Source organism: Kogia breviceps, chromosome 2 (genome assembly GCF_026419965.1).
Source record: "Kogia breviceps isolate mKogBre1 chromosome 2, mKogBre1 haplotype 1, whole genome shotgun sequence".
NCBI lineage: Eukaryota > Metazoa > Chordata > Mammalia > Artiodactyla > Physeteridae > Kogia > Kogia breviceps.
Window position 1 is genome coordinate 141,161,455 of NC_081311.1, and position 22,077 is coordinate 141,183,531.

The window sequence follows — 22,077 nt, forward strand, 5'->3', positions numbered from 1 at the left end:
AAATAAATCCATTCTCATAGATTATGAATTATTTTCAATCATGACTCCTTTCAAAAGAATATGTTAAATTTAAAACTCACTAAAAAGAGCTATGGTCCCAAATATGAATCAAGTATTGGGGAGGGGCAAGATAAGGGTATGGGCCATATGATATCACTGATACATGGAATCTAAAATACAACACAGGGCCTTCCCTGGTGGTCCAGTGGTTAAGACTCCATGCTTCCACTGCAGGGGCACAGGTTTGATATCTGGTCAGGAAAATAAGATTCTGCACACTGTGCGGCACAGCAAAAACAAACAAACAAACAAACAAAAACCCTGACACAAATGAACATTATCTACAAAACAAAAACAGACTCACAGATATAGAGAACAGATTTGTGGTTGCCAGGGGCCAGGGGGTAGGGAGGGCGACAACTGGGAGTTTAGGATTAGTGGATGTAAACTATTATATATCAGATGGATAGAGTGTGTATGATAGTGTGGTCTTTGTGAGCTTCCACCATGGCGTACCAGGGCCAGGGCCAGAAGATGCAAAAGGTGATGGTGCAGCCCATCAATCTCATCTTCAGATACTTGCAAAATATATCTCGGATTCAGGTGTGGCTTTATGAGCAAGTGAATATGTGGATAGAGGGCTGTATCACTGGTTTTGATGAGTATATGAACCTCGTATTAGATGATGCATAAGAGATTCATTCTAAACCAAAGTCAAGAAAACAACTGGGTCGGATCATGCTAAAAGGAGATAACATTATTCTGCTCCTAAGTGTCTCCAACTAGAAATGATCAATGAAGTGAGAAATTGTTGAGAAGGCAATGCAGTTTGTTTAGGTGTCCTTTGTTAGAAGTGTAATTCTAAAGCATTTATTTATATTGTTTTGCTCACCTTTATGTTATTACCAGATGACAATAAATGCTGTGGGACTGTTTTTATTTTTTTAAAAATGGATAAACAACAAGGTCCTACTATATAGCACAAGGAACTATATTCAATAACCTGTGATAAACCATAATGGAAAAGAATATGAAAAAGAATATACATATGGGGCTTCCCTGGTGGCGCAGTGGTTGAGAGTCCACCTGCGGATGCAGGGGACGCGGGTTCGTGCCTCGGTCCGGGAAGATCCCACATGCTGCAGAGCGGCTGGGCCCGTGAGCCATGGCCGCTGAGCCTGCGCGTCCGGAGCCTGTGCTCCGCAACGGGAGAGGCCACAGCAGTGAGAGGCCCGCGTACCGCAAAAAACAAAAAACAAACAAAAAAAACAAGAATATACATATGTATAACAGTCAGTTTGTGGTACAGCAGAAATTAAACGCAATGTTGTAAATCAACTACACATCAATGAAATTTTTTTAAAAACTAAAAACAAAGGGAGGGTAAGTGATTAAGAGACACAAGCTACTATGTATAAAATAAATAAGCAACAAGGATATATTGTACAGCACTGGGAAATGTCATTATTATTATTATTTTGTGTGTGTGTGTGTGTGTGTGTGTGGTACGCGGGCCTCTCACTGTCATGGCCTCTCCCGTTGCGAAGACAGGCTCCGGACACACAGTCTCAGCGGCCATGACTCACCGGCCCAGCCGCTCCGCGGCATGTGGGATCCCCCCGGACCGGGGCACGAACCCACGTTCCCTGAATCGGCAGGCGGACTCTCAACCACTGCGCCACCAGGGAAGCCCTAGTCATTATTTTATAATAACATTAAATGGAGTATAATCTATAAAAATACTGAATCACTATGTTATATACTTGAAATTAATGTAATATTGTAAATCACCTATATCTCAATTAAAGAAAGAATCAAGTAACCACTAATTCTCTTATTCATACAAAAGCTTTCTCCTGTGTTCAAGCACATATATTTTCTTTATATGCTCTTCCTTTAAAGAATGCTTATAAGCCCTACAAAATCCTATAAAAACTGTAGGATTATACTGTCTTTAATTCTTAGCTAAAAACATCTCTAACTATAAATACCCAAATGCCTTCTGAAAATGCCACCTCTGCCCTTATTAAATTGCATTCTGTTTTATAAAAAACATACAATATATGGTTACTAAGGGTTTTTTTTTTTAGGCTTAGCTATCACTATAACTTATGGTTCACTTATATTCAGATATGTAAATTAACATAATTAATGCTATGGATTTCATTTCATGAATATTCATAAGTAGAATGCTACTGTAGCTGTCATCTCTATTAATGACTGTGTACTGAATTTTTTAGCATTTAGGCTGAAAGAAAATCTCAGCACTAAGAAGATCACCTACCGTGAGCAAATGGGCCAAAGGAAAAGGCACTATTTTCCTTAAGGTTATGATTATGATCATGAAGGTGATATTTAACAAGATTAATTAAGTGTTTTTCAAAGCAAAATAAGAGTTGAAAATCTTAAATGATTTTACACCTGCTCCCTAAGCGTATGTGTATGATAGGAAATGAGGAAATGGCTCGAGAGCTCATTGAGAGAGGAGAAAGTTCTTTTACTTTGTTGTTAAATGTACCTTATCCTATAAATGAGAATTAGATAAGGCAAGATCATGTCAGTTAACAAGTCAAGCACCCTGCCCAAACCAAGCCGCCTCATGGAGTATGCCAACCAAATGATGAGAACTGCTTCTTCCAAATGGCACACTATTGACGAACAGAAGAAAAGGAAGGAAAAGCTGAAGTCTTTTTTTTTTTTTTTTTTTTTTTCAGTACACGGGCCTCTCACTGTTGTGGCCTCTCCCGTTGCGGAGCACAGGCTCCGGACGCGCAGGCTCAGCAGCCGTGGCTCACGGGCCCAGCCGCTCCGCGGCATGTGGGATCTTCCCAGACCGGGGATGTGGGATCTTCCCAGACCGGGGGCACGAACCCGTGTCTCCTGCATCAGCAGGCGGACTCAACCACTGCGCCACCAGGGAAGCCCTAATTGTAGTTTTAATGTGTATTTTTTTCTGTTTACTAATGATACTGAACTAACTTCCCATCCCCTCCCCTCCCCTCCTCTTCCCTTCCCCATTTGGATATCCTCTATTTTTCCCTTTTGTGAAGCCTGTCTTTTCACCCTTTCAGTGATATGTTTTAATGAACAAAGGTTCTTAAATTTAATGAAGTTCAAGTTATTAATCGTTTTCTTTATGACAGGTATTTTGTGCCCTGTTTATGAAATCTTTGCTTATCTCTCGATTATGAATATAACCTCCTATGTTATCTTCTCTAAGCTCTCAAGTTTAGAACATCCCAACTGGAACGTACTTTTGTGTATGGTATGGGGTGGGAATTTTTTTCTATACGATATACATCAGTCATAATTTTAAAAAAATACAACGTAGAATTTCAGCCAGCACAAAAATTTTTAAAGCAAAACATTTCAGGCAATAAAGAAGAAAATACAAAGATATAATTGTTCCTCACTTCCCATCCCCTTCCACCTAAGGAAAGTGGATGAAGGTGGATGAAGGAGTAGTGTCATGTCTGTATTTGAGCCCAACTTGGAGTTTGCTCAGATAGCTTTCTTATATTTAACAACAATAACAACAACTATAATAGCAGTTAACATTTATTGCATGCTTAATAGGTATAAGTGCATTATCTCATGTAATTCTCACAATAACCCTATGAGATGGATACTTCTGTCTCTTCTTAATAAATGAGGAAACTGAGAAAGGAAAGATGTTACATAATCAGTCCTCGAGTTCTTAACCTCTGCCTCTCTCATAACTTCTATTTCTGAACTCACAGATTCTCTCCATCACGCACATGTGCTTTCATAACAACTTTCATAGATTGAGATAACAACAAAACATGCGTTCCTTCCTATTTTTTATCTAAGTTTCAAGTAAATTCCTATAGAGGAACACTCTACATACAAAATGTAAATAATCATGTATTCATATTTGGTAGTATAGAAAAAATAAGAGAATCAAAAATGTCTTCTGGAAGTGACATGGAAACAGTTATGGTTAGCACTAATGTAATTTTGTGGCTTAGAGAATTTTAAAAAACAAGTCAGTCACTAAAATTGAAGTCTATATGGCTGCCTTAGAATGCCTCATAAAGCTAAAATACGTTAACTGAAAAAACCTGTTTCTAGACTGAAAACTGCAGAAAGTTTAGTACTTTGTTTGCTATAATAACTTAGGCATATTTTTATATTATTCTACTTGGGTCCTAGCCTATATTCCTTACATAGTTTTTAATGCTACAAGGAAAAAGGAAGATACATTAAAATTTTTGAAAAAGAAAAAAATCTATTGATTCATATAACTTTTACAGAATGCAAGAACTTAAAGGATTCTTAGAAATATCTGCAGGTACTAGTTTTACTAAAGGAGAAAATGAGGCCCACAGAAACTTGTACCAGAAGCCAAGGACAGTAAAGGTCAGAATTACAATGGATGTAACTAGGGATATTAACTTGAATCCCTCTTAAATAATCTTCATAAATCTATTTCTATGAAATTCTAAAAATTATTTATGACTTCTTTGAGTTTTATTTTCCCAGGTGTTGTTTGTACCCTAATTTACAGGGAAAAAATAGATTTAAAATCTTCATTTTATTTCTCTATTCCTAATCCTCAGCAACAAGACTACCCAATCTAGCTGATATGTGAAAGGAAAAATAATACAGTCTCTGACCTTCCTCCTTTGAGACCAATGTAAGAACACCCAGGATCTCTACATGCTCTCTGGAGACTGCAGATCCCTGTGCCATCCTACTGTTAGAGAAAAGGCAGAGAAGGCACTCTACCACCATCCTGGATGCCAATCAGAAACAAAGGGTAAGAAGAGTTAGTAGTGGTTTTTATCACTGCCCATTTTCTAAGTATCTGACAAGAGCTTTGAGGCCATCCATGCCAGCATAAAAAGCATCAGTGCTGCCACTGAAGGCAAATCATCTTCGAATCTGTCTTCAAAACAATTTCCAACAGTATCAGAATTACATCACCTTCCTAAGGAATCAGAAATATGAGCGATGCAGACTTAGGGCGCCAAAGATTACAAAAGCAACTTTCATTTATCGCCTCCAGGAAAATCGCTAGGGGCAAGAAAGGCGGGTAAAACAAAAAACAGTGGCAGAAAGGCTTAGAATGGAGGAAATGAGTGGGGTTTTTTAAATCATTACATTGTTTTTAATAAGCTAAATGAGATATTCCCCAGTTACAAATATTAAGGACACCCCCAAGGAAAGCTCTATTAATAGACCTGTAACACTAAAAAAAATCACCTTTTGAAATGCAATTTTTCAGACTTCAAGAATTTTTATAAATGTGTACTACAAAATATAAAATTAAATTCAGTAAGAACTCTTTAAATATTTCAATACATCTCAAATTTTAAATAATTTTATTAAATTTTTACTATAAATCAATGAATTGGAATAAATCCATCTATTTTTTTAAAGGATCTGAGAACGTGTAACGAAAAGAAACTTTGATGTCAGCACATAAGAGTTTTTTGCTAGTGAAGAGGCTAAATCACAGTAGGTTACACATATATTTTAATTTACAGGAAGCTTTATTACACACCAAGCAAAGTATTAACATAAAATGTAGATATAAAAGCAATTATTTTCCATTTTCCATTTACTTACCTGACTACAAAAGTTCTTGTTTATTATACAAAGAAAAGCTGGAAATTCTAATTCGTTTCAGAGACAGAATCATCATTCCATGGAGTTCAAGTAGAAGAAAGATGTGCTACTGAAACTTCCCACAGTGAACCACACTTATATGCCTAGATCTTTCACTAGCACATGTGGCTATTCACCAAGTGTGGTAGCAGTAAAGAAAAAGCAGACTTGGTCTCTTTCCATGGCATGCCCATGTAGCTTTTTTGTCTCTCTTCTTGTCTCCTGTCTTCATCCCCCCTCTCCCTACACCCTCTCCGTCTCTCCTAGCCTCATAGGGCATCACAGTCTCCTAAAGAATCATGAGGGACATGGGTCTCACGTGTATTACACAAGGACTAGCCCTCCTATAACCCTCACCGCGCACCCACCACCAAAACTATATGACCATTGCTGCAACTGAGGCTTCCTCCAAATGCTCCAGAAGTAGGGCTTCAGTTTAAATCAGATTTTTAAAAAACGGCTCCATTCCCCTATTCAAGGTAATATCATGGGGTTTATTTTCCTACCAAGATAGTATTTTTGAAACCAGAAATAAGACTGCATAAACTTTATAGGACTCAGAGCTATTGTTTTTATCACTCAAACAAAAAACTAATATTATCAAAAATGTAATAATAATCAAGGTTTTCCTTCTGGTTCATTAATTAGATAGTTTTCCTGTGTTATTGTTGTAATCTATAAGACACATTCTCAGTGAAAGATTTATTTCAGTAGAGGAATGTTTTGTATTTTAAAAACCCTATAAATAGCAGTTTAAGGATACAAAATGAACTTAACACTTATCTTTAAATGTCACTAGACAAATGAAAGGAAAAAACTGCTACTCCTAGGGGGAGGGAAGCCAAGCCCATGTATGTCTGCACTCTTATTTTCCTCATCTTAATAAGCTAAAAGAAAAAAAACCACAAACATAAATCTAGTTGCTCCATAAAATGCTCTGTGAGGGTAGGGGTAAAAGTTCTATAAAGGTAGTCTTTAAGCTAAGTAAAGTCTTTCTGTAAAGCAGTTTTTAATTTTCATAGATTCAGGAGCCTGAGGCTGTCATGTACATATTACTTCGGCATTTTTGAAGGTGATTCTGTTTATGAGACTCCTCCTACCTGTCTCTGAAGTTCTGCCAGGTTGTAAGGTAAGGCCGCCTCAGCCAATGGGGCTATTCTCTCAATGTCTGCCAAAGTCAAGCGCCTTCAGGCAAAAACACAGGAAAGAAAGAACTGTTAGATACCAACAAACTCCTCATACTAAGATCATCTTTCTTCAGAAAAAAAGAGGGTAAAAAAGAACTATGGTTTAAAAGTAGTATTTCTCTATTCACACAGATCATTTTAGTGGGAGAAAAAAAAAAAACTTCAGACCCTGCTTGCCACACAAAAAGCAAAAGACTCTAAAGAAATAATGTGGAGTACACAAATTTAATGATTCCAAAGACAGATAATAAAATTAAAGAAATAATTCTTGCCAGAAGCAAAGTATAAACATTGACAGTTCATACACACTAAATATATTCCTATAGCATACATATTTAATGCATAAGTGCAAAGTCTCTTGAGAAGGATAAAAATAAAAGTGATAATACCGGTTGCCTTTAAGGGGAAAAGGGAGAAGGGTAGAAGGGAGACATTTTTACGGCATGCTCTTTTAAACTCTTAACAGTTTTGAACCACGCGAATGCACTACTGTTTCCAAAAAATTTTACTTTAAAATAAGTACATTCCCTGAACTAGCTAGTACGTCACGTCAGATCCAGTTTTGAGAAGCACTTTTTGAAAGCATTTATTATCATGGAGTACAATACCTTTACTAAAAATATGAATTCTAGATGGATGAGACATGGTCTGATAGTTCATGTCAATCACCAAAGACGGGCTGGCTTATCCAGTATCACCTCCAGCTCAACAATTCATTATGTAGCATGAAGGTAATAAATCATCTATGTACACTCAACTTCTATTAGTCTTCAGTTCTAGGGTTAAAACCCATTTTTTCAGATATGCCTACACTTACGTAACTACTACAGGTGACTAATAAAATCTGATCACTTAGCAGATCACACAGGTCCTACTGGGTGCCCAAAGACAAGGGTTTTTCATCTGGACTTGCATGAGACTTTGCAAATTAAACACTCTCTATGTGCTTTGGGTTTTCTTAATCTATAAAACAGAGGCATAAAACATCGAAGCTTAACTATGATGATATCCATGATGATAATGTCACAGGCATATTTCAAGAAAATGATACTCTCCAACACAAAATGGTATATATACTGTTTAGTAAAATCCCCATTCACAATGAATCAAAAAGATTATAAGATCCCTGAACATGTACTTCAATTTATTTTATAAATTTAGGCAAATGTCCACAAATCACTAAAAATTCCTAACACCTCTAGAGTCCAGATTAAATCAATTTTTCTGTCCCTCTCTTACTTGTCACTTCCCTCTCCCCCTCCTCTATCATTTTTCTTCCTTTCCCGTTTTTCTCTCTCTCACACCCTTCAACCCCTTACTCCCTTTCTTTTTACCCTCTCTCTCCATTTCTTCCCTCCCTTTTTTCTTCCCCTCCTCTCTCTCTTTTTTCCCCTCTTGTCCTCTCTTTCCCTTTTCCTCCCTCCATCTCCCCCTACCTTTAGTCTGTCTTCATCTGCCTCTCCTTCCTCCGCTGTTTCTCATATCTGCCTGTCTCTCTTTCTTGAAATGTATATTCTGAATAAACTATTGTTTAAAAGAACACTACTGCTTCACGTTAAAATGACTGTCCTAAAAAATATCATGAAGAATTATTGGAATAGTTACCCTGTAGCATTATATAAGTCTGCAAGCTGGTACAGGATATCAATTTCTAGTGGGGTGACCTGTCCATAGCGTATGGCACTCTGGGCAAATTCCTCTGGAAGAAAAAAAATATTTTAAAATCTTAAAAGATTCTTAACATATAACAAACTTCTACCTTAACCAACTATTATCTGAAAGCTAAAAACATTTCAGTATTATTTTAAAAGTCTAAAACTGAATTTCAATATCTAAATTCAATTATATAGAAATAACCACAAAAGTATGAAAGCTGGCAAAAGATAAAATGTTAAGATGATGAAACAGTAAAAGTAGATAAAGATAAATTAACTTCAGAGATAAAACAATCTCTTTAGGATCCTCTCTCTTGTCTTGTTTATTTGATTTGGTCTCCAGAGTTACAAGACAAAAGAATTGGCTCTTCTCCAGTCACCTAAAACTTCCCACTACAATTCAGCAAAAGGAGTAGCCTTGCCCATCTTTCTGTGGCAACTCCTTCCTCATGCAAACAAGCCGCTGCCACTAACCTGTTTGACAGACAGGGCCAAGGTTCTTTTCAAAACTGTCACTTTTCAAAAAAGCCACTTTTCCATTCCTGACCTCAGCATCCCATTAAATCCACCTGGATTTCTGGAGACCATTATGGCCCAAGTGAAGCATACATACACGGTAACATACTTTCTAGATCTGGCTTCAGAGTAGTAAACTTAGACCAACCTCATTGCCTAGATAAAGAAAAGTGAAAATGCTGAGATTCGAATCAACGTATATTTTTAAAATCTTACCCTTTGTGACTTCAACATCTTTCTTTGTGCCAGCTAGAGTGCTATATATCTTATGAACAAGCTCCATGTTATTCAGTAAGGAGTTAAATGCATTGAAGTACGAGAAGCTAACCTGGTGTGAGATACTTCCTCCAGCTGCCTAGGAAATGACAACACAGAAAGTTAAAAAAACAAACAAAACCAAAAAAATACATTTATGGACACTGAACTTTTCTCAAAGAAGATCCAAAGGAGTCTTCATTACTAAAATGATTAACAGCCAGTCCATAAATACAAGGAAGGTATGGTGCTGAAACACTGTCAGTGTGTTTCATGCCCTCAAGGAAGTCTATGTAATTTAGGTGTTAAGGAAGAAAGCAACATCTGGAAGTTGGACTTCATGGTTCATCTACCTATAAGGTTAAAAACAACAAACACAATTACCACAGATCAAAACCAATGATTATTTAAACAGGATTTTCAAGACCTTCAACTATGGAACTCCTGCTAGTTCTGGATAATCCAAACCTCAATGTACAATATAAGGAGCATTTTTAAACTTTTTTTTCCACACACATATACAAAAACCAGTGGTAACTTTAAATTTTAAGACTATTTCACTATATCAACTCTCCTAATCTTTTCCTTTTTAAGCTTATTGTTACAGTTAAGATATAAAACAGTCCGTGCTAGGTTCTGAATCTCTATCACAAAAGGTACAACTACCAAAAGCTCCAAAAGATGTAGAGAAAATCTAGGGATATAAATCATGTCTTTAGTAGAATAGCGCTAAAGAGGCTCTCTCATGCCTGGGGAAGGATGGGGGACAATATGGCCTTCATTCCCTCTACAGGGTGAGGAAGTAATTTCTCCCTCTGTCCAACACTTGGACATAAACTCAAAAGTGAATATTTTTCATAGATTGCAAAAGCCTAATTTCTAAGCCAAGAATCAGAGGAACCCAGATGATTAAAAACATTCTCTATTAAAAACTCAAAAGAAATACTCATAGAAATACCAGTGTGACAACCTTAATCATAAAGATCAACATTAAGGACAATATAGGTAATGCTGGGCATATGTTCCCACCCCCACCATCCCTCACATACATGCATTAACCCAAATATATATGATATTCGTATTGGCCTGAATTTGGACACAAGCGGCCCCAAAGCCAGACTCAAATTATTTAACACATTCCTCCAGAAATTGAGATGGCATTTGGTAAACTGAGGCTATAACAGGTCTATCAAACCCAACTGGAAAAGATTAAATGGGTCCCCTCACCCCAAGGCACTGAGTCTTTCTCTCTAGGATTTTCTTTCCTGCTTCCCTCCTTCTCTCTCTTTCTTTCTTTCCTTCCTTTCATTTTTTTGGCTGGGGTACAAGGTGAGGGTAGGGGAGTGGGAGGTGGGTGTCAAGGAGGTGAAATGTGTAGGAGAAAGTGACATGCTCCATGTTCAAATTCACTGAAGAAAAAGAACAGAAGTTGATCTTTCTACCCTCGGTCTGAATCAGGGATAATGATCTTCAGCTGAAACAACAAAAGCACTCATTGGCTTCCCTCCATTTAAAACAAGCAGCAATCAAAAACTTATACATAAGTACAACACATGAACAAGAAAACTGATAAGTGAGGACAGTTTCACCATTCTTTGTGAGGAAGTGGATGACATCAGTTTGCTATTGGTCCAGATGATTGCTTTACAGAGATTAGCAGTTTAGAAAACAAAAAACTGTCTGGTCCATGCAGACTGAATGCACAGGTGAAGGGGCAGAGAGAGGAGTGAGCCACAGAAGCTGACGCCCACATATTTCCTCCATACCTTCTGCCACAGCCATGGTTATTAAAACAGTGTAGAGGCCAGTGATGATCCCTCTAGCAAACAGCACCCTGCTGGCAACAAAGGAAGGAGCCATCCTTATAGCAAGGCTTTGGGAGCCTGGTGGGATGAAAGAGGCCAAAGGTGAAGGCAGTAGTGTCTGAGAGAAGTACTGCCCACTGGAAAAAGTAATTGCACACCCTTGTCTACAAACTCCCCTGTTTTCTTTAGGGGGACTCTGTAAATGGAAATAAACAATTTGGAAATACATGAGAGCAAGATGGTGGTGCTGAAAAAAGCATCTATGATCTGGGGAAAGACTATTCACTATCTCCCCCCCACCTCCCTTACACACACCTGTTTACCTACTACCAACCAAGCATAAAGTTAGAATAGTTGAGAGTGAGATAGGCCCAGGGATGCAATCCAGGACAATGGTTTCAAAGGTTTAAGGAGACAGAAAGTTGAAGTGGTTGCTTTTTACTTACTGAAACTAAGTTCTCCTCCACGAAGGGAGTAAGCATGTGAGACCGAATGGTAACCATGATGTCACTGAAATCCAGACCAGAAATCATGCCACTTTTGCTTTTGTCTTTCAGTGCAAAGGCTTGTCTTGCATGTTCCAATTGTAGTTCCTGGAGGGAAAGTTAGAAATGGGGCCTTAGGTTAACTAAAACACATCCCGAGTGTATGTTTTAGAAAAGAAGGATAGACATCCTTCCCCTACATGCATTTACTACAAAAATGAACAATATACAGCTCTAAATGTACAACAAAACTCTTCATTTCTTTTTAAAAAGCACATTTTCCTGAAAATGAACTACATGTTACTCCTCAGGAAAAGTGAATCACAGAATGTCAATAAAGAAAAGGGAGGAAAAACAACCTTTGTTTACTTGAGAAGTTTTCATCACTGAAAACTTTTCAGAGTATCTTTTCAGTGCTTTAAGTTCTACCTTTAAGATAACTAGTAACTCTCCTGCTTGAAGGCATTCTTATCATCCAAGAGTACTTTCTGAATTACAGCTGGCTCTCCACATCCAAGGGTTCCGCATCCACAGATTCAACCAACTGAAGCTTGAAATTCTACCGTGAAAGTTATGAATAACAAACTGCATAAATAGTGTTCAGCTATCACTCTATGTGGCTTTGAGTGATACTCATAAACTGTAGAACAATACAGAAGATCTCTGAACTTTTAAACTACTGGGCAGCTGACTTTTGTAATAGGTGATATCAAAAAAAAAAGGTGCCAGTAATACCCTAAGGACTATATAAAAGTCAAAATTTAAAGCATTTCTGCCCTGAGGACATATGACATAATCCAAATAAATCTGTTACCACAACATAATAATAGTGCTATTAGATGTCATTTTCACACTATTTGCAACTCTGGAAATAATATTCCTATCTAAATATATAAATATTATTCACAGATAAAGTTAAATATTGTAATTTAATATTGTAAATATTGTAATGGCAATTTGCATTGCCATTCATTTATAAAAGCCTACAAATCAATGTTGATTTACCCTTTTCTGACATTTAAAACAGCTTTTGATAGAAGTTTCACCCTTTTACTAATTAATTATATTTTTCTATATCTCAATAGTAATTCAAAGACATTAAAATTGCCTTAGCAGGTGTTTGTCTCATAATTCATTAAGTTATACATTTGTTTTATATGTTTTTCTGTATTTGTATGATATTTAACAATAAACCAAGTTTTTAAAATATTTTTTCTTAGCAAGTTGATAGGCTAGAGACAGGTATATCAAACCTACTAAATCTTTCAATAATCTTAACTTTTAAAAAATTTAATAACAACATTGTGGAAAACATCTAAACATTTTAACATCCATCATCACACATGTAAATATTTGAATTTGAAATATTTATAAATATTCAAATATTCTATTGGTCTTGAAAAGACCAATAGAAGTAGAGAAACTGAAAGTCAACTGGTAAAAATGTATGAAAGATAGAGTACAAAATAAACAACCAGCATGATTTGACAAAGTTTTCTTTCCACCCCCTTCTGCTTTTTAAACATTTCAACTTATTAAGGTACAATTGACAAACAAAATTATAATACATTTAAAGTGTACAATGTGATGATTTGATATATGTATATATTGTACAAGGACTCCCACCATTGAGTTAACACATCCATCACCTCACATATTTATCTTTTTTTTTAACGAGAGCACTTAAGTTCTACTCTCTTAGCAAATTTCAATTATACAATACAGTATTATAGTCAGCATGTTATACATTAGATCTCAGATCTTATTTATCTTATAACAAAGTTTGTGCCCTTTTTCCAGCCACTTCCTATTTCTCCCACCCCCTAGCCACTATTCTACTCTGTTTCTACATGTACAACTTCTTTTTTTTTTAAATTCTACATGTAAATGATACCATGGAGTGTTTGTCTTTCTATGTCTGGCTTATTTCACTTAGCATAATGCCCTCCAAGTTCATCCGTGTTGCTGCAAACGAGAGAATTTCCTTTTTTTTAAGTTGAAAAATATTCCATTGTATGAATGTGGAATAATATACGTATATATGTACATACACACACACACACACACACACACACACACACACATATATACACACCACATTTTCTTTATCCATTCTTTTGTCAATGGACACTTAGGTTGTTTCTACACCTTGGCTACTGCAATTAACATAGGAGTACAAAAAAAAAAAAAAGTAAACACAGGAGTACAGATAATCTCTTTGAGACGATGATTTCATTTCCTTTGGATCCTACTCAGAAGTAGGATTGCTGGATCACAGTAGCTCTATTTTAACTTCCTGAGAAACTTCCATACTGTTTTCCATAATAGCTGTACCAGTTTACTTTCCCATCAATAGTGTACACGGGCTCCCTTTCCTCCACATCCTTGACAGCATTTGTTGTCTTTGGTCTTTTTAATAACAGATATCCTAACAAGTACAAGGCGATATTTCATTGTGGTTTTGATTTGCATTTCCCGGATGATTAGCAATGTTAAGCAACTTCTCATGTACCTGTTGGCCATCTATATGTCTTCTTTGGAAAAATGTCTATTGTGGTCCCTTGCCCATTTTTTAATTGCGTTTGGGGGGGGGTTGTTTTGTTTTGCTACTGAGTGGAATGAGTTCCTTGTATATTTCGGATATTAACCCCTTATCAGATATGTAGTTTGCAAATATTTTCCCCCATTCCATAGCTTGCCTTTTCTTTTTGTTGATGGTTTCCTTTGCTGCACAGCTTTTCAGTAGTCCTACTTTTTTTTTTTGATGTAGTCCTACTTGTTTATTTTTGCTTTTGTTTATTTTTTAATTTGATGTCAAATTCAAAAAATCATTGCCAAGATTGAAGTCAAGGAGCTTACTCTCTCTGTTTTCTTCTAGGAGTTTAAAGTTTCAGGTCTTACATTCAAGTTTTTAATCCATTTTGAGTTGATTTTTGTGTATGGTTTAAGACAGGAGTCCACCAGTTTCATTCTTTTGCCTGTGGCTGTCCAGTTTTCCCAACACCATTTATTAAAGAGACTACCCTTTCTCCACTGTGTATTCTTGGCTCTTTTGTCAAAAATTAATTGACCATATATACATGGGTTTATTTCTAGGCTCTCTATTCTGTTCCACTGATCTATGTGTCTGTTTTATGACAATACATGCTATTTTGAATACTATACCTTTGCAATATAGTTTGTTTGTTTGTTTGTTTGTTTGGTGGTATGCGGGCCTCACTGTCGTGGCCTCTCCCGTTGCGGAGCACAGGCTCCGGACGCGCAGGCTCAGCGGCCATGGCTCACGGGCCCAGCCGCTCTGCGGCATGTGGGATCTTCCTGAACCCATGTCCCCTGCATTCGCAGGAGGATTCTCAACCACTGCGCCACCAGGGAAGCCCCTGCAATATAGTTTGAATTCAGGAAGTGTGATGCCTCCAGCTTTGTTCTTTCTCAAGAGTACTTTGGCTATTTGGGGTCTTTTGTGGTTCCATACACATGTGAGGATTGTTTTTTCTATTTGTGAAAAACACCTCTGGAAATTTGATAGGGATTGCAATGAACCTACAGATCGCTTCGGGTAGTATGGACATTTTAACAATATTAACTCTTCCAATCCATGAACACAAAATATCTTTCTATTTATTTATGTCTTCTTCAATTTCTTTCATCAATGTCTTATAGTTTTCAGTTTACAGATCTTTTACTTCCTTAAATTTATTCCTGTTTTCTTCTTTTTAATGTTATTGTAAATAAGATTGTTTTCTTAATTTCTCTTTCCAATAGTTTCTTGTTAGTGTACTGAAATGCAACTCATTTTTTATACTGATTTTATATCCGACAATTTTCCTGAAGTCATTTATTAGGTCTAACAGTATTTTGTGTAAGCGTAAAGTCTTTAGGGTTTTCTACATATATTATGTCCCCTACAAGCAAGGACAATTTTAATTTTAATTAATTTAATTAACTTAATTTTAATTTTTCTCTTTCCAACTTGGATGCCTTTTCTTTTTTAAAAAAATTAATTTATTTATATTTTTGGCTGCGCACTGGCTTTCTCTAGTTGCAGCGAGCGGGGGCTACTCTTCGTTTCAGTGCGCAGGCTTCTCATGCGGTGGCTTCTCTTGTTGTGGAGCATGGGCTCCAGGCACGTGGGCTTCAGTAGTTGTGGCACGTGGGCTCAGTAGTTGTGGCTCACGGGCTCTAGAGCACAGGCTCAGTAGTTGTGACGCACAGGCTCAGTTGCTCCGTGGCATGTGGGATCCTCCCAGATCAGGGATCAAACCTGTGTCCCCTGCACTGGCAGGCGGATTCTCAACCACTGCACCACCAGGGAAGTCCCTTTTTATTTCTTTTTCTTGTCTAATTGCTCTAAGGACTTCCATTACTTTTTGAATTACAGTGGCAGCAGTGGACATCCTTGACTTGTTTCTGATCTTAGAGGAAAAGTTTTCAGCTTTTCACTATTGAGTATGATGTTAGCTGTAGACTTGTCATCTACAGCCTTTATTATGCTGAGGTACATTCCATCTACACCTAATTTAAGAGTTTTTATCATGAATGGATCTTGAATTTTGTCAAATGCTCTTTCTGCATCTATATCTATTGAGATGATCATGATTTTTATCCTTCATTGTAGTGTATTAATGTGGTATATTAGCATATGTTGAACCATCCTTGTATCTCAGGAATTAAGTCCCACTTGATTATTGTATATGATCCTTTTAGTATACTACTGAATTCAGTTTGCTAATATTTGGTTGAGAATATCTGCATCTATATTCATCAGGGATACTGACCTGTAATTTTCTTGTACTGCCCTTGTCTGGCTTTGGTATCAGGGTAATACTGATCTTGTACAATGAATTTGGAAGAAGTATACCCTCATATTTTTTGGAAGAGTTTGAGAAGGACTGTTATTAATTCTTCTTAAAATGTTTGGTAATATTCATCTGGTCCTGGACTTTTCTTCATTGAGAGGTTTTTGTTTACTGATTCAATCTCCTTGCTAGTAACTTGTCTGTTCAGAGTTTCCATTTCTTCACGATTCAGTCTTGGTAGGTTGTATGTGTCTAGGAATTTATCCATTTCTTCTAGGTTTTCTCATTTGTTGGTGTATAACTGTTTATAGTAGTTTCTTATGATCTTTATCAGTTGTAAGGTCTCCTCTTTCATTTCTGATTTTATTTGAGACTTCTTTTTTTCCTAATGTAGCTAAATGTTTGTCAGTTTTGTTTATTTTTTCAAAAAACCCATTCTTGGTTTCATTGACCTTTTCTACTGTCTTTCTAGTCTCTATTTCATTTATTTCTCCTTTGATCTTTGTTATTTCCTTCTACTGACTTTGGGCTTATTAGTTTATTCTCTTTCAAGTTCCTTGAGGTATAAAGGTAGATTTTTGAGATTTTTCTTTTTTCTTAATGTAGGTGTTTATCACTATAACCTTCCCTCTTAGAACTGCTTTTGCTACATCCTTTAAGTTTTGGCATGCTGTGTTTCCATTTTCATTTGTCTCAAGATATTTTTTGATTTTCCTTTTGATTCCTTCTATGAACCATTGATTACTTAGGAGCATGTTGTTCAATCTCCAATTTGTAAATTTTCTCCTCTTCTACTTTAGTCATTCTCCCTAACATACTCCAACTTTCTATCACCTCAGCTCCAACCACATCACCCTTCAAGTGAAACAGGAATTTTTAATCTTTATTTCAGCCTTAAAATATGGTTGAAAGTGTTCTCCAAGGAAAGGATATTCCTAAGCAGCATTAGAAGCACACACAGCTCCACTCTATCTTACATAGGCTTTCTCTTCCTCACTCTTTTTTTTCCTCCCTATTTATGCCTTTATTATGTCTTTGTCCTTTCCATGCACTTCTTAGACTCTCAGAAATATCCAGTGGCAACCATGGGCATGACTAAGCCTTATTAATGACATTCAGTACTGAAGAAAAGCAGAATCCTCACTGCAAGAGTAATGTTGGAAGAACAGATTTTCTATTTTCTATTAGGTCAACAGCTGAAGGACTCCCCTGTATCTTTTAAAGATATACATTTGAAGTATCACATATGAAACTATAGAGTGTATGGGATTGGCTTCCAAATGCTCCAGTAGGGAACAGAGTGGAGAGTATAGATTAAAAAAAGACTGGCCAACATTTAATAATTGTTGAAGCTAGTTGATGGGTACATGGGGGTTCATTATACTATTCTATTTTTAAATATATGTGAAGTCTTTCAAAATAAAAAATTGAAATTAAGGACTTCAAAAAGAAGCAACCAAAGGAAAAATGTTCTGCATATAAAGCTCTCCATTTATGTAGTGTAATCAAAAGATCAGGGTAGAATAGATACTGTGATCAAGCTAATGAAAAAAACAATACTCTGGACCTATAAAAGATAAAATAAAGATATTCTAAAGAGATAAAAATACTCTAATAAACAAAAGATAAAATAAATCTGCTTCTAGATTGAAAGGGTGGGAAAGGGGAACTGAGGGAAAGGGTAAATACAGGAAGTCATGTTAAAGCTAAAGATCTTGTGTTTTTAGAAATGCATCTCATCTAACTATGAGATGAAAATAGCAGGGGTTCAGAAATACTGTGGCTTTGGATGAGACTGAACTAGTACACTTAGCTCTGCTGTCTTTCAAAACTCTACTCTTCACTAAAAATCACACTAAAGAATGAAAAACAAAACAATACAGAAACTCAAGGTCAAAGAGAACAGAAAAGATCACAGCAACTACATTTTTAAGTTTAGAGGGACTTCCCCAGTGGCATAGTGGTTAAGAATCCACCTGCCAATGCAGGGGACACGGGTTTGAGCCCTGGTCCGGAAGATCCCACATGCCGCGGAGCAACTAAGCCCGTGCACCACAACTACTGGGCCCATGTGTCACAACTACTGAAGCCCGCACACCTAGAGCCTGTGCTCTGCAACAAGAGAAGCCACCGCAAGGAGAAGCCCACACACCAAACGAAGAGTAGCCCCTCCCTGCTCACCACAAGTAGAGAAAGCCCAAGCACAGCAACAAAGACCCAAATCGGCCATAAATAAATAAATAACTTTACAAAAAAAAAAAAAGATTAGAGGTCAAAAGAGCAAATGACAACTGGCTTAGGAGGCCCAAGAAAACTAGAAGTGAGGAAAGCAAAAAAGCAATCCAATGTACATGACAGAATTTGCCAAAGACTTATGAATTGGCTATACTAGTACTCCCAGAAGTAATGATGAAGGTGGAGCTGAGAACAGGAGGCTTAGATGGAAGCCTGTTTATACAGCAATTAGTTACCTGATATACTCCACCATAGCCAGGCCATTAGCCCTTTCCCAACCCTGGAAGACAACTAGGTGAGTCTAACAGAGGATCTCTGGACTAAGGGAGACCAGGCACAGATGAAAACAGGTAATTAAATCAAAGTCCATCTCCATACTGAATGTTGCTGACCTCTAACCCTTTTGTCTTACTCAGCAACCAGAATATCACCAGATCTAATACTCCAGATGGGTGGCCAAATGATTATTCTGATTCCCCAATCCAAAGTAAAAGACCTGAATATACAGGCATTAGAGAGTCCCCAGAAAAAGAGCCCAGAGAGAGAACTTTACAGTAAGGTCCAGTTAATAAATCCTGCCATGAACCCAAAGCTCCCAATAAGCCTCAATCTTAATTTTAATATGAGCAGAGGACCAAGAACCATCAGACATAGGAGAAGAGCTACTAACATGAAAAAGAGAGACTCAAACAAAGAGAAGGAAAGTAACTTGACAGAAACAGACACTTTGCAGGGAGAAGAAAATTTTTTTAAAAACCAAAAAAACAAAAAACCCTGCCTCTAATATGTTTGGAGAAGTGAGAGAAAATACTATATCCATGAAAGAAGAACTGTATGCTATTTTTAAAAGAAATATTTAGAAAACCAAAAAGAACCCTTGAAAATTAGAAATATAACAAATGAAACAATAGAAGGTTCAGAAGGAAAACAGGAGAGAAAAGAAAACTAAAGGATCATACATTTATTATATTTACTAGTTCTAGACAGGAAAAAAAATAGAAGAAAAGTAGAAAGAATATTTTCAAGAATTGAAGTACATAAGCTTTCAAATTAAAAGAGCCCCTGAATGCTCAGCACAATGAATAAAAATAAACTCACATCAAGGAATATCATCATGAAATTTCAAAATGCTGAAAAGAAAAAATCTTAAAACCCTTCAGAGTGTGGAAAAAAAAAGTTTCAAAACAGAATCAAGATTAGAATGGTACTGGACTGCTCAGTGGCAACACTGGAAGCTAGAAAACAAAAGAGATATATTTTCAAATTAGGAGGAAAATAAATTACTAAAATTCTATACCCAGCCAAACTAAAGGTAATGATAGAGCAGAGGTTTTCTGATACCAAGTCTCACAAAAAAATTATTTTACTTTCCTTAGGAAGCCCCTGCAGTAAGTATTCTACCAAAAAGAGGGAACAGGGACTTCCCTCGTGGTCCAGTGGCAAAGAATCTGCCTTCCAATACAGGTGACGGACGTGAGTTCAATCCCTGGTCGGGGAACTAAGATCCCACATGCCACGGGGCAACTAACCCCGCGCACCACGACTACTGAGCACGCGCGCCTCAACCAGAGAGCCCGTGTGCCGCAGACTACAGAGCCCATGCACTCTGGACCCCGCGGGCCACAACTAGAGCGAGAAAACCCACATTCCACATCTAAAGAGAAGCCTGCGTGCCACAACGAGTGCCGCAACGAAAAATCCCACATGCTGCAATGAAGACCCAACACAGCCAAATAAATAAATAGATCAAATAAATATTATTTTAAAAAAGAGGAAGCAGACCATAATAAAGGAAGAGATGAAATCCAGCAAATGGGAGGTTCAACATAACAGAAAAGCAGATGGACTCCCCAGGATGAAGATGAAGGGAGATCACAAGCTGACAGCTATGTCGTAAGTACAAAGTCCAGTATCAGAAAGTTCCAGGAAAATGGTGTAGGGGCTGTGGAAAACAGTCTGGCAATTCCTCAAAAAGTTAAAATTACCATATGACCCAGTAATCTCACACCTTAGGGATATACTCAAAAGATTTGAAAACAGGTATTCAAAAGCATACATGTATACCAATGTTCATAGCAGTACTATTCATAACAGCCAAAAGGCAAGAACAACCTGTGTCCATCAACTAATGAATGGATAGACAAAACATGATATATCCATACAACGGAATATTATTCAGCCATAAAAACGAATGAAGGACTAATATATGCTACACACAGATAATCCTTGAAAACACTATGCTAAGAAAAAGCCAGACACAAAAATTCATATTGTATAATTCCACTGATATGAAATATCCAGGACAGGTAAATCCATAGACAGAAAGTAAACTGGTGGTTTCAGGAGCTAAGGAAAGGCAAGAATGGGGTGTGACTGTTTAACTGGTACAGGGTTTTCGTCTGGGGTAATGAAAAGGTTTCAGAATTAGAGCTGGTGGTTGCACAACACTGTGAATGTACTAAATTGTGCACTTTCACATGGTTAATTTTATGTTAAGAGAATTTTACCTCAAATTTTTTTAAAAAGAAAGCAAGCTCCTGGATTGCTTCAAGAGGATGAAATTGACCAAACACCTACTCTGTTTTTTAAAATGAGATTTTAGTAACTGAGGCCAAGTCTGAGAATGAATTGGCATTAATATACAGAAAATGAAGTAATAAAAATTAGAATCGCTAAGAAAATCATTTTAGTCATGCACAGTGTTTACAAAATTGTGGTGATTCAAATATGATTACTGATCTAAGCAGAATCATGACATAATTATATGGAGGGAGGGGACAGAAAATGTCCAAGTCTGTGATAGAGAGGGAAAGGTGAAAAAGCTAGCTCCTAATCTTCCATAGTTCAAATTAAATAAAAAATACCTAAAAGTGAAAAATTAAAAAGTAGAAGTGCCAGCACATGTTTATTATTTAAAGCTATGAAAGTAAACACTGAAAGAAACAATTACGAGAATTTTAAAAAGTTGCCTCTGGGAGTGAGAAATGAAAAATGGGGGTGAAGTGCCACAGAGGATTGCTATTTTTTGTAATAAACCTAATAAAGCTAAAAGGGAAGATGGAGGAGGAATGGTATTTATTTACACTGGTTATGAAAAACTAAGCTCACCTGAAGAAATTGTGTGAATTCTGTGTAGTTAAGATGCTTCTTCCGATTATGCCCAAAATGCAGCCGGATAAATTCACAGTCCCAGTTAAAAGGGATATGATGATGAATAGTAGTCTGTCCAAAAATTTCTTTGACATTTTCTTGAAAGGGAAAACAAAAATAAATAAATTATATCTGGAATAAGTAGTTTAGTCCACTGCAATGTTCCTACAGAAAGAAATTAAGAGAAATTTTAAAAGTCAATATTATCTGCTTCTACTAACATTAGCTGCAAAAATTTTTGTGCTCAGAAACCCATGCACAGGAGCACAATTGATACAAAATATAATTTTATAGTTAAGATTGTGTACCATTACATGTAAGGCCATGAGATTCTTAATTTCTCTTGATTTAATTTTAAT

General features: G+C 36.7%; 1 protein-coding gene and 1 pseudogene across 10 annotated transcripts in view; one reads left to right on the plus strand and one right to left on the minus strand.

Annotated features, from left to right (window-relative positions):
* The window catches only part of SLC25A12 (solute carrier family 25 member 12), a 180,402-nt gene that overhangs the window by 30,446 nt on the left and 127,879 nt on the right, over positions 1-22,077 (minus strand). For all 10 annotated transcript variants that reach the window (XM_067026303.1, XM_067026304.1, XM_067026306.1 and 7 more), the window contains 5 exons: positions 21,677-21,816; positions 11,496-11,642; positions 9,206-9,344; positions 8,424-8,517; positions 6,732-6,816 (listed from right to left, as the gene is read on the minus strand). In XM_067026303.1, coding sequence (XP_066882404.1) covers positions 6,732-6,816; positions 8,424-8,517; positions 9,206-9,344; positions 11,496-11,642; positions 21,677-21,816 — 605 coding nt within the window. The remainder of the gene's footprint in view (positions 1-6,731; positions 6,817-8,423; positions 8,518-9,205; positions 9,345-11,495; positions 11,643-21,676; positions 21,817-22,077) is intronic.
* LOC136793711 (small nuclear ribonucleoprotein E-like) lies at positions 508-786 on the plus strand (annotated as a pseudogene).